Source organism: Heterodontus francisci, chromosome 43 (assembly GCF_036365525.1).
Source record: "Heterodontus francisci isolate sHetFra1 chromosome 43, sHetFra1.hap1, whole genome shotgun sequence".
Lineage (NCBI taxonomy): Eukaryota > Metazoa > Chordata > Chondrichthyes > Heterodontiformes > Heterodontidae > Heterodontus > Heterodontus francisci.
In genome coordinates, this window is record NC_090413.1 from 5,987,249 (window position 1) to 6,000,263 (window position 13,015).

At 44.3% G+C, this 13,015-nt stretch overlaps 1 protein-coding gene across 1 annotated transcript in view; it reads right to left on the bottom strand.

The window, feature by feature from the left end:
* pkn1a (protein kinase N1a) overlaps positions 1 to 13,015 on the bottom strand; it is a 242,454-nt gene that overhangs the window by 103,473 nt on the left and 125,966 nt on the right. Inside the window, exons 10-12 of the mRNA XM_068020838.1 lie at positions 12,126 to 12,201; positions 8,425 to 8,590; positions 60 to 168 (exon numbers count right to left, since the gene is read on the bottom strand). Of these exons, the coding sequence (XP_067876939.1) occupies positions 60 to 168; positions 8,425 to 8,590; positions 12,126 to 12,201 (351 nt within the window). The remainder of the gene's footprint in view (positions 1 to 59; positions 169 to 8,424; positions 8,591 to 12,125; positions 12,202 to 13,015) is intronic.

Here is a 13,015-nt window from a genome sequence, read left to right on the forward strand (position 1 = left end):
CATGGGAAAGCTATTTCTTCCTCAGGTAGAAATTATACAAAAATGGAATAGCTTCTAACCTGTATTGCCTTATCACCGTTGGGGCTGCTCCTTGGCTCCAACGAAGCTTTGCGAGGTGTACTTGAAGGCTCATCCATATCAAGTGCCAACTTTTCAAATGACAGGTCTCTGAAAATAGAGAAGCTCCATTATGTAAGGGTGCACTGAGCCTAGCAGGGGCTCCATCTGTATTCACCTGGAGAACAATCTTTCAGCTCAGGAAGCAGCCATTCAGCCCATCACCCCATGCCTGCTCTCAGAGCCCTATCCGCTCAGTCCCATTCCCATACTCTTTCGCATTATTCCTTTTTAAATATTTGTCCATTTCCTTTCTAAAATCTATTGCAGATTCTGCTTCCACTGTTTTTTGGTTGAGTACCCCTTTTCCGAAGAACCCTCTGTACAAATATTTCTCCGAATCTCTCCCTTCATTTTGTTCATAATATTAAATTTATGTCTTATAGTTAACAACTCATCAGGAAACTAACTAGCTTGCATAATTGGAAAAGCCTCTATCAAATCTGCTCTTTATGCCAATGAACAGAGCCCAGTTTTTCTCCAATCTCCTCTTACTCCTGTATCATTGTCGTGAATCTCTTCTGTTCACCCCACCCCTTCCACAGTCTTGACATCTTTCCTTAAAGTAAGGTTTCCCAGATTGGAGACAACATTCTGTTGCCTAACCAGTGTTTTTTTTTTTAAATATGTGTTTAGCATGACCTATTTGTTTCTGTAATCGGTGTGCCTGCCCATAAAATTTTTGATCCCTGTGATTTTTTTTTTTAAAACACAGCTTTATCAACTTGCCCTGCCACTAAATCAGTTTCCTTAAAATGGGGGTGGGAGAGGGGACATCAGCCCCTTAATCAGCCCTCACAACCATTTTTCTTAACATCACAAGTATCAAGACACAGTGTTTTAGAACAAAATAGTTGAAACCTCCTGGGCACCAAGAACAGAACCAAGGCAGAGGCGGGAGTGGGGGGGGGGGGGGGGGGGTGGAAGGTCCCCATCATAACTGCTTTTTAAAAAAAAATATCTCCACCAATTTTCCCCTCTCCTGAACACCCGGAGATTGAACTCTTTCACCTTGCCCAAGTGATCATTTTTCACGCAGGATCCTGAAAACTGAGCCTCAGCAACGCAGCTTCACTTAGCATCGGCATTTCCTCTCTTTTTGACAGAGCTCACTGGATAGCCAGGCAGAAATGGAACCACTAGCTAATTGGTATGCAGCAGGGACACCTCAAATAGATTGCGAAGGGATCCCAGGGGAAGGTAGTGTGACGGAAAAATATTAATTTCATTGTATGGAACGTTGCCTGATACTTTTTACTGGACACTATCACAAATAACTTTTAAAAAAGCAGAACAGAACAGCCAAAGAGGACCACACACAATTTGCATATGAGAAGTCAAAGGCTGACTGGGTAATTACCCAGTCTAGCTAAAACAACAGGGGTGCTCCCTGATTCAATTAACAAGAATAGTTTTTGTCAATACTAGTCATCAAAAGCCGTCAACACCCATTGAATTTGAAAGAGCCACACCCCCACCCCACCAAGAATGTTTGCACAGTTTGAGAGAAGAACTTCGAATTTCAAAAAAACCTTCCAGAAACTTGTTTTCAAATAAAAAGGTGGTCACATGACATACCTGCCTGTGTAACTGAGTTTGTGAGTTGTGCCTCAGAAGGAAAAAAGACAGTGACTGAACTCCAAGAAGAAAGCACCCCTCTCTCTCCAACAAACTCCCAGGGCAGCTTCGGTGGCAGCTACTCAGCCTCAAGACTATAGACCCTTACAGGCAACAACCAAGAGGATGGATAAAGCCTCTCTTCGGCCTTCCAGAACCAGAGATGCAAGCCTGAATTGTGCGTGGCCCAGCGAAGATTTCAAGATTTTAACTTCAACTTAGTACACTGAAATTCAGTATTTGAATTCCATTTATTACGGATTATACTTTAACCTCCCAACTCTTTTTTTCCCCCCTCTGTATCTAGGTGTGTGTGTGTGTGTGTGTGTGTGTGTGTGTGTGTGTGTGTGTGTGTGTGTGTGTGCGTGCGCGCGCGCCTCTCGTATGAATGTGAGTGTGGATGTGTCACGTATTTTAGTAATGTTCACCGGTTTAGAGGGATAAGGTTAATAAACTTACATCTTTCTTGTTTAAACTCAAGAAAACCTGTCTGATTGGTTCATTTACAATTATAGTTGGAGGAACTGCGAGCAAGTGCTCACTGCTGTGGTAAACTAAATCACTGTGTTAAAAGAATAAACTCTGTTACGGTCAAACCAGAGAAGGGACAAAATGGGAGCCCAAGACCCCTTCCTCAACCGGTCGTAACAGTAGTCAGGAGCAGCAGGGCCTGAGAAGCAAATGGTTCCTCACAAGGAAAAGAATAAGATCAACCAAGTCGTCTAGAGAAAATCCTCCAATTAAGAGAAGCTGTGGCTCAGAGAAACCTAAAGCACAGGAGACCATTCAGCCTGTCATGCCTATGCTGGATCTTTCAAAAAGCAGCCATGCTTCGTCCCACACCCACTTTTTATTCCTAACTCTAAATTCCTCATCCTCAGGTACCTGTCCAACTCCCTTTTAAAATTATTTATGGAATCAGCTTCCGCCACCTTTTCAGGGCGAGCATTCCAGATCCCGACTTCCGAGTGAAAAAAACTCTCATCTCCCCCTCCTGCAATCGCAGGAGGTGTAATACCTGCCCATTTACCTCCTCTCTCCTCACTATCCCAGGCCCCAAACACTCCTTTCAGGTGAAGCAGCGATTTACTTGTACTTCTTTCAATGTAGTATACTGTATTCGCTGCTCACAGTGTGGTCTCCTCTACATTGGGGAGACCAAGCGCAGACTGGGTGACCACTTTGCGGAACACCTCCACTCAGTCCGTCAGCTTGACCCCGAGCTTCCGGTTGCTGGCCATTTCAACACTCCCCCCTGCTCTCATGCTCACATCTCTGTCCTGGGATTGCTGCAGTGTTCCAGTGAACATCAACGCAAGCTCGAGGAACAGCATCTCATCTACCGATTAGGCACACTACAGCCTGCCGGACTGAACATTGAGTTCAATAATTTCAGAGCATGACAGCCCCCCACTTTACTTTCATTTTTAGTTATTTTTTCTTCCTTGTTTTTACATTCTTTTTTACAATCTTTTTTTTTTTGCATTTATTTCATTTCATCTTAGTTTGTTCAGTTTGCTTACCCACTGTTTTTTTTCAGGTTTGCACTTGCTGCTGTTCAATATGCAGTGTATTTACACCTAATCTGTACTAATGCTTTGTCTTTCAACACACCATTAACATATTGTTTGCCTTTGCTCCGTGACCATTTGGTCAGCTATGTGGCCCGGTCCAATCTGCACCTTCTCCTTTGTTATCTCTTGCCCCACCCCCACCTCACTTGCTTATAATCTGTGACTTTTCTAATATTTGTCAGTTCCGAAGAAGGGTCACTGACCCGAAACGTTAACTCTGCTTCTCTTTCCACAGATGCTGCCAGACCTGCTGAGTGATTCCAGCATTTCTTGTTTTTATCTCATCTCCCCTCTAATCTGTTGCCAATTATTTTAAATCCACGACCTCTGGTTAATGACCCACTCACCAGGAACTGTAGCCACACAACCAACATCTCTGAAAACCTCTGTTAGGTCACCTCTGAACCTTTTCTGTTCCAAGAACAGTCTGAACACTTCTAACCTCTCCTCATAACTGAAGTCCCTCACCCCTGATAACATCCTGGTAACCCTCCACTGTCCCCTTTCTAAGGCTTTTGCACCTTTCCTGAATTGTGGGGCCCAGAATTGTTCACAAGATTCCAGCTGAGGCTGAACCAGTGAATTATAAACTTCTAGCATGGTCTCTATTTTATGTTCTATTCCTCTATTTATAAACACAAGAAACCCAGATGCTTTTTTCACCACCTTATCGATTAATGGCAAAGGAATGAGAAAGTTGACAATGGAGCAAGGACAGTTTAAAGAGTTAGGATTTAAATGAAGAAACAAGACCTCAAGGGTGGTAATCTCAGTATTATTCTCAGTGCCATTTTTTGGACCAGTTAGAGAGAAAACATTCATATGGAAATACATGCCTTATTTATGAAGCAGAAAGGACACATTCTGGAACCTGGAAAGGGATTCACTTTAACTGTCCAATAACGATATCAATGTAGAATATATAAATAAGGCAGCAAGAATTTAAATTCATCAAGTGGAGGGAGAAGAGAAAATAGAGCAAAGTTTACAAGGCACTTGTATGACAAACAAGGGGCATTGTGTTCAGTTCTGGGCCTTGGCACGGCCACACCTGGAGCACTGGGTACAGTTTTGTTTGTCGCCCTACAGCAATGATACTGGAAACTGGTAACAACATATGAGCATGAGCAGGAGCAGGCAGTACAACCCTTCATGTCTGCTCCGACATTTAATAGGATCATGGCTGATCCTTGACCTCAAACCCACCTTCTCCTCTGATCCCCATATCCCTCGATTCCTTTAAGAGTCCAAAAATGTTTCAATCTCTGCCTCGAATATACACAACAACTGAACATCCACAGTTCTTCAGGGCAGAGAATTCACAACCCTCTGGATGAAGAAATTTCTCCTCATCTTAGTCCGAAATGGTTGCCCTGTTATCCTGATTCTCTGCCCCTAGTTGTAGACTCTTCAGCCAAGAAAAAAAGCCTTTCAGCATCTAATCTGTCAGACCTTCTCAGAATCTTACAGATTTCAATGAAATCACCTCTCATTCTTCTGAACTCCAGACAGTACAGACCCAATCTATGCAATCTCACACCTGATAACCCTCTCCGCCCAGGAGTCAATCTAGTGCACCTTTGTTGCAATTTCTTCTATGGCAACTATACAAAGACCAAAATTTGTACTCACCAAAGCCTTGTACAACTGCAGCAAGATTTACTTACTCATGTACTCCAACAATCTTGCAACAAAGGCTAACATACCATTTGCCTTCCTAATACCTTAACTTTCTGTGTCATATGTACAAGGGCACCCAAATCCTTCCAAAAGCAACATTTAATTGTTTCTCACCATTTAAAAAAAAGTTTCCTGTTCTTCCTTCCAAAGGGAATAACTGCACATTACCCCCCATCTGCCACCTTCTTGCCCACTCAATTAACCAGTTTATATCCCCGTGCAGACTCTGTGCCCTCCTCAAAGCTTACTGTCCTACCTAGTTTTGTATCGTCAGCAAACTCGGATGTATTATTCTCGGTAAACATATTTCTAATATCTGGGAGCAGAGCTCTGAGCAGAGGTTCAAGGGCCTAGATCGCTTTCTCTGGAGGTGAGAAGACTCAAGAGAGATAATGATTAAAGCGTCCCATATTCTTAAATAAATATTAAAAATTGAGCCTCAATAAAATATTGAAGATTGCGAATGACAGAAGATGAGAGATTAAACATACAAGTAGGAAGGTGCAGTTTATAATTAACTACTTCACGGGTCGAGGGATGGGTTAGGGAGTTGAAGCTGTTGGAATGAACTGCATGGGGAGCCTGTGGGACAGATAGAATACAAATAATTAAGGGACAATTTAAGGAATTGACCAGTTTAGCTTTTTGGGGACTGGTCAAACAGACTGCAGCTTTTTTTGTCCTGTCCGATGTTTCGAAGCAACTCGACAAGAATTCAAACATCATTTTGCTGTGGTAAATGCATGGACGGTGCTCTCTCCGCTCCGTAATTTAACAGCCCACTTCCCCAGACTCCTGCTTAATGAGATAATACACAACCATTTCAATGAGGAGATAAAGCCCTTGTTTGATATACAGTGAGCTGTTAATTTTTATCTTACGCTGTGTACAGAGATTGCTCGCAGTAAACTGGCTGCAGAAAAACAACCTCAACTGTCATACAACTTCGCAGATAAAATTTTAATGCACTCTACACATAAAATGAAGGGAAATTAATGCTCATGAAAACAGAAAATGCTGGAAATACTCAGCAGGTCTGGCCGCATCTGTGTAGAGAGAGTTTATGATCCAGATCAATGACCTTTCATGAGGACTGGTGGATGTTAAGAGATGAACAGATTTTAAGCAAGTAGAGCCAGGGGAATGGGGGTCAAGGAAAGAACAAAAGGGAAGGACTATGATAGGGTGAAGGGTAGGAGTGATTAACTGATAAAAGGGACGTTGGTGCAAGGCAAAAGGAGGTGATAATAGGACAAGAATAGAAACAAAAGCTGGGTCCAGAAAAAGTTGAAATAGTTACAGCAGAAAAGTAGAGAGGGAAGGAAGCATGGTAAATCTGGCAAAAAGGCTCCTGTGGCCCAGGAATGCAGTAGGGAAAGGTGGATTGACACTAGGGCTGTAATCGAGCCTGCTGCCCAAGCACCAGTCAACACCTCCTCTAGTGGATCAGCTACAGCTATCCTCCATTACCAGCACCTGCTGAGAGAGAAACTGGGAGCAATGGTTAAGATCTGAAGTTGTTAGACTGACTGTTGAGGCCAGAAGGCTGTAAAGTTCCAAGTAGAAGAATGCTGTTCCTCAAGCTTCATTGGAACAGTGCAGGAGGCCAAGGACAGAGAGATCAAAGTGTGATGGAGAATTAAACCGACCAGAAGCTCAGGATACATCTAGAGGACTGAACAGAGTTGCTCAGCAGAGCGATCACCTAATCTGCATTTGGTCTCCCCAGCACAGATGAGACGACATTGAGAGCAGCAAAAACAGTATACCATACTGAAAGAAGTACAAGTAAATTACTGTCGCAACTGGATGGAGTGTTTGGGATGGTGGGAATGGAGGAGGTAAAAAGGCAGGTGTTGCATCTCCTGCACTTGCATGGGAACATGTACAGGGGAGGGTGTGGGGAGTGACTGAGGAGTGAACCAGGGTGTCGCAGAGGAACAGCCTTTCAGAATGTTGAAAGGAGTGGGGAGGGGAAGATGTGTTTGGTTCTAGCATTGGAGGTGGCAGGAACGACAGAGGCTGACCTGTCCAAACAGCAGACTAATGGTGTGGAAGCAGAGGACAAGGAGTAGCTCGATCATGGTTCTGGGAAGGAGGGGAAGGGCTAAGAGCAGAAGTGCAGGAAATAAGATGGACACAGTTCTGTCAACCACAGTGGAGTGGAATCCACATTTTAAGAAAATTCAAGAAGGGGGCATCGTTGGAACAGATGCGACAGAGATGGCAAAACTGGGAGAATGGAATAGAGTCCTTACAGGTAGCAGGGTGGGAAGAAGTGTAGACAATGCAGCTGTGGAGTTGGGGGCTTATAGCAGACACTGGTGGGCATACCCAGAAATTGGAGATGGACCTTGTGCAGGTAAGAGAAGGGTGGAAATTAGAAGCAAAGTTTATTAAAGTTTCCAGTTCAAGGAGGAATTGGCATCAACACAGTCATCAAAGTACCAGAGAAGAAAGGTGGGAGTGGACCAGAGTAGGACTTGAACAATGTTCCAAGTAACCGACGAAAAGGTGCCCATACTGGATTCCACAGCAACATGTTGTATTAGTCGGATGACAGCAGAGTTAAAGGAATAATATTCAATGGGAGAACAGGTTCTGACAGACGGAGGAGGGCGGCAGCAGATAAGGAATTGTTGGGCCTCCGTTCAGGCAGAAGCAGAGGGCATGGAGGCTGCCCTGGGGAGTGTTGGAGGTGAGGGGGACTGGACATCCTGATGAGGGGATGGATCTGTTGGGGGACTGGACATTCTGGTGAGGGGACAGACCTGTCGGGGGATTGGACGTCCTGGTGAGGGGATGGACCTGTCAGGGAATTGGAACTTCTGGTGAGGGGATGGACCTGTCGGGGGACTGGATGCTCTGGTGAGGGGATGGACCTGTCGGGGGACTGGATGCTCTGGTGAGGGGATGGACTTGTCGGGGGACTGGACGTTCTGGTCAGCGAATGGACTGCCGGGGGACTGGACCTTCTGGTGCGGGGATGGATCTGTCGGGGGGGACTGGATGTTGTGATGTGGGGTTAGACCTGTCGGGGGGGACTGGATGTTCTGATGTGGGGTTAGACCTGTCGGGGGGGACTGGATGTTCTGGTGAGGAGTTGGATCTGTTGGGGGGACTAGACGTTGTGGTGAGGGGATGGACCTGTCGGGGGGACTAGACGTTGTGGTGAGGGGATGGACCTGTCCGGGGGGGACTGAATGTACCGGTGGGGGATGACAGTGCAAGGGAACTGAATGCCCTAGTGGAAAGGGTCAGGAAACTGGAAATTGTTGAAGAGGCGGAATGCAGCAGAAAAGTTGGTGGATGTAAGTCGGAAGAGACTGGACAAGAAAGAAAGAGAATTGAAAATTACAATTCTTCTCAACACTCGACTCAGTAAATGAAGATGGGAAATTCAGCATTGCGTGCAGCTGTGTGCTTGCAGTCTTACCCTGGCATGTTGGAGGACAGTGTCTGCCTGCCCTCGGAGACAGCAGTCATGTAAGACGAGGGGCTATATGTTCCTGTGGAATTAACAGCAGGAAATGCTTTCCTCAACAACCGACCCCAAGTGGCGATGTTAATATTCATCTGAGGAGCTCGAAGAAAAGTCTTCCCTAAAACACAATATATTAGGCAGCAAGTTAGTAGGTTTAGTGAGCATGTGCATCATAAATGACAGCCCATTCATCCATCATGCCCCCTCACCCTGGAACACAGCCTTCAAAACACATCTCAACCACTCCTTCCTAGACGACCCCAAATGTTTTTTCGCCATCTGCTTGATGTCCGTGTCATTCCTCCTGTGTTCTGTATCTTTTTCCCTCCATTTTGTAAGCATGTGAGCTGTTACATCTTTATTAATGACTTCAATGAAGGAACGGACAGCCACATAGCCAAGTTTGTTCATGACACGATGTTAGGTGGCAGAGTGACAGTGTAGATGGGAGCAGAAATTTGCAAAGGGACATCGACAGATTTAGGAAGTGGGCAAAATTGTGAACAGTGATGATCAGACAAGATTTGACACTGAGCCAGATGACCAAAACCTTGTTCAAAAAGGTAGGTTTTAAGGAGAGACTTAAAGAAGGACAAAGAGCTACAGGGGCTTAGGGAGGGCTTTCGAGGGATTAGGGACCAGGTAGCTGAAGGTATGGTCGCTATTGGCGAAGCAATAGAAGTGAGGGCTGTGCAAGAGGCCAGAACTGAAGGAGTGCAGATATCTAGGAAATTTGCTAGAAAAAGACTGGATGAAGTTACTGCGATAGGGAGGAATGAGGCAATGGAAGGATTTGAACATGATAATTTTAAAATCGAGGCATTGCCACACCTAATGGAATGATAGCCTTTAGCTCAAAGGGACCAGAATACAAACAGGTGTAAGTTACATTCCAGTTGTACAAAGCTCTAGTTAGACCTCATCTGGAGTCTGCATTCAATTCTGGGCATCACACCTCAGGAAGGATATATTGACCTTGGAGGGGCTGCAGCACAGATTCACCAGAATGATACTGGGGTTGAAAGGGTCAAATTATAAGGAAAGGCTGCATATTCTTGGCTTGTATTACCTCGAATATAGGAGATTAAGGGGTGATCTAATTAAAGACTTTAAAATGCTTAAAGAATTTGATGGAGTAGACAGAAAGAAATTATTTCCTCTGGTGAAGGAGGAGTTCAGAACATTAGAAATTTGAGCTAGGCCATTCAGGAGTGATGAAAGGTCCTGATGAAACGTCATTGATCTGAAATGTTGACTCTGTTTCTCTCACCACAGATGCTGCCAGACCTGCTGAGTATTCCCAGCACTTTCTGATTTCATTCAGGGATGATGTCCGGAAGCACTCCTTCACACAAGGGGTAGTGGCTATTTGGAATTCTTGCCCCCAAAATGTTGTTGAGGCGGGGGATTAATTGAAAGTTTCAAAACCAAGATTAATAGATTTTCGTTAGGCACGGATATTAAAGGATATGACACTGCAGTGAGTAGATGTAGTTAAGATACAGATCAAACACAATCGAGCTGAATGGCAGAACAGACTCAAGAGGCTGAATGGCCTACTCCTGCTGCTATGAAGACAGCTTGGGGAAATTGCTTAGTTCCACCATCTATTGGTCCTTCCATGATCTATGTATTTGAGTCTCGTCAGTCAGACTGAGTCGGGGTGGCAGGTGTGTTTCTCTGAATTATATTAATCAGTTTTTTGTGTGAACAGTATTCTGGCGCCATTCCACAAATTACCAGATGTACTGAATTCATAATTAGTGGTCCTAACAACTAACTACTGTACCCTCCTTCTGTATAACAGAGTGCTGGGGGTGTGGTAAGGGAAGAACTGGAAGCTTGAGACGACAAGTTTAAAAACAGGCAGGCTGAAACTCCATGAAATTTCCCATCTCTCCCTGTGGGAAAGTGCCTGGAATCTGCTCAGCACCTCAGTGTAAATTCAGGTCCAAATACATACCCTACCTCTCCATAGCCTGGGGATCTGGCACATTGAAGCTGACAAATGCATTATTCTTATCAGTTCAACTGGTAGAGTGCTTAATTGAGCTGCACAGATTGCCACAGTTGCTGTTTGACTGTTTGTTCTGTGCTGAATTAGTTCACTTCAGCCACAGTGGAAGTGATGCCATCATTGGCCTTCGCACCTTTAGACTAGCTGAGGGTGAAATCAGTGAACTTCCGGCTCCTGACTGTTATCCAAGGAAGCCCCTGGGCAGAGGACATGCTGGATGGTACATGAGAACAAAATCAAGATCAGGGTGGGCTCCGTTGCTTTCCATGGCACAATATCCTGCTAACATACACATCAAGGCTCACAAGGGAGGAATGACCACTTCAAATCATGCATCCATTACGTCTGTGACTGCACATCCCGAGAGTAAATGGGTAGAAGCTGTTTCTACTGGCAGGAGGGTCGGTAACCTGAGGGCACAGATTTAACGTTGCTGGCAAAGCAACCAGAGGGGAAATGATGAGTATTTTTTTTAATCATTGAGTTATGATGTAATGTGCTGCCTGAAATCGTGGTGGAAGCAGATCCAAAAGGGTTAGGTAAATGTTGAAGGGGGAAAATTGTAGGATTATGGGAAAGAGCAGAGGAGTGGCACAAAAAAAAGAGTTAGGCAAATATGATTTGCCTTTAACAAATCCATGCTGATTTTCATACTTGGGCCTGTACTTTTCTAGGCACATAGGAAGAGGCAGTTAGCCCCTCGAGCCTGTTCCACCATTCTGCCACGTGATGGAGTTCTTTGATGAAATAACAGAAAGGTTGATGAGGGTAGCACGGTGAATGCTGTGTTAATGTACTTTCAACTGGCTTTTGACAATGTACCACAAAATAGACTTGTTTGCAAAATTAAAGCCTCTGGGACTAAAGAGTCAGTGGCTTCTTGGATACAATATTGGTTAAGGGACAGAAAGCAGTGGTGAATGGCTGATTTTTCAAACTGGAGGGAAGTATACACTGGTGTTCCCCAGGGCTCTTTTTCATGACTCAGGCATAATTTCAAAGCTTGCAAATGGTGTGAAATTCATAAATGAATTGAACCATCAGGAGGACATTAACAGACTTCAGAAGGACATAGACTGTTGAAATAGGCAAACACATGGCAGATGAAATTTAACACAGAGATATGAATTGATACATTTTGGTAGGAAGAATGAGAGGCAATACAACTAAATAGTACAATTTTAAAGACAGTTGCAGGAACAGAGACAGGGGGTGCATGAAGGTGGCAGGATGAGCTGCGAAGGCTGGTACAAAAAGCAGGCAGGCGGCTTGTAGGATAGTAAGGAATGAAGTAGCAGTTGCATTTTGAAAATTCTTCTGGGGACAACTTTCCAAAACATCAAATCTTCATCTCCTTCTACTGAACTGCAGATTATTTCTCATAGATATGACCATGTGTTTCATTAAACAGTTTGTCATAATTTAACTTCAAGGTTTTTTTTTCAAATCCCTTGCCTCTGAACATAATCATCTTTCCTGGATATGTGGTGACATCCGAAGGACAAAGCTTTTCCACATTAGCCCCATTCAGAACATTTCAGCTTAGACAGTGTTAAATGGGCTAAGAAACTGCAATTGAAAGTAGCAGGGTCTGACAGGTAATTCTGCTGACCAGACTGAAACAAACTCACTTTACCTTGCTGTTTGGAGAAAATCTTCTTCTGCCTTTGCAGTTTGGGTATTCTTTCAATCACAGGATTGGAGAAAGTGACCTGTCAAATGACAAGCAATACCATTGTGGAAGCCAATAAGTAAAAAAACACAAAAAGAGGAAACAGCCTTGCAACCAACTAAGCACTTGTACTGGTTGCTGGTTAATTGTGTGGACATATCTAAAAGTTAACTGCTTCTTACAAACAAGACTTACATACAAAATTCAATATGCGAACATACTATTACACACAACCTACAAACGAAAACAAGAACCACTCCCCCTCACCCCCCGAGCGTGCATGCCACACACCCACTCCAACACACAAACACGTGCATACAAACACACACTCTTCCCCCACGCGCATACAATACACACACTCTTCCCCTGCGCACGTACAAGACACACACTCTTCCCTTGCGCACGTACAAGACACACACTCTTCCCCCCGAGCGCATACAATACACACACTTTTACCCCCGAGCGCATACAATACACACGCTCTTCCCCCACACACATACAATACAATCTTCCCCCATTTACATACAATACACACGCTCTTCCCCCGCTCGCATACAAAAACACACTCTGCCCCCCGTATATACAATACACACATTCTTCCCCGCTCGCATACAAAAATAACACACTCTTCCCTCGCGCACATACAAAAATAACACACACTCTTCCCTCGCGCACGTACAAAAATAACACTCTTCCCTCGCGCACATACAAAAATAACACACACTCTTCGCCCGCGCACATACAAAAATAACACACACTCTTCGCCCGCGCACATACAAAAATAACACACTCTTCGCCCGCGCACATACAAAAATAACACACACTCTTCCCCCGCCCGCATACAGAAATAACAC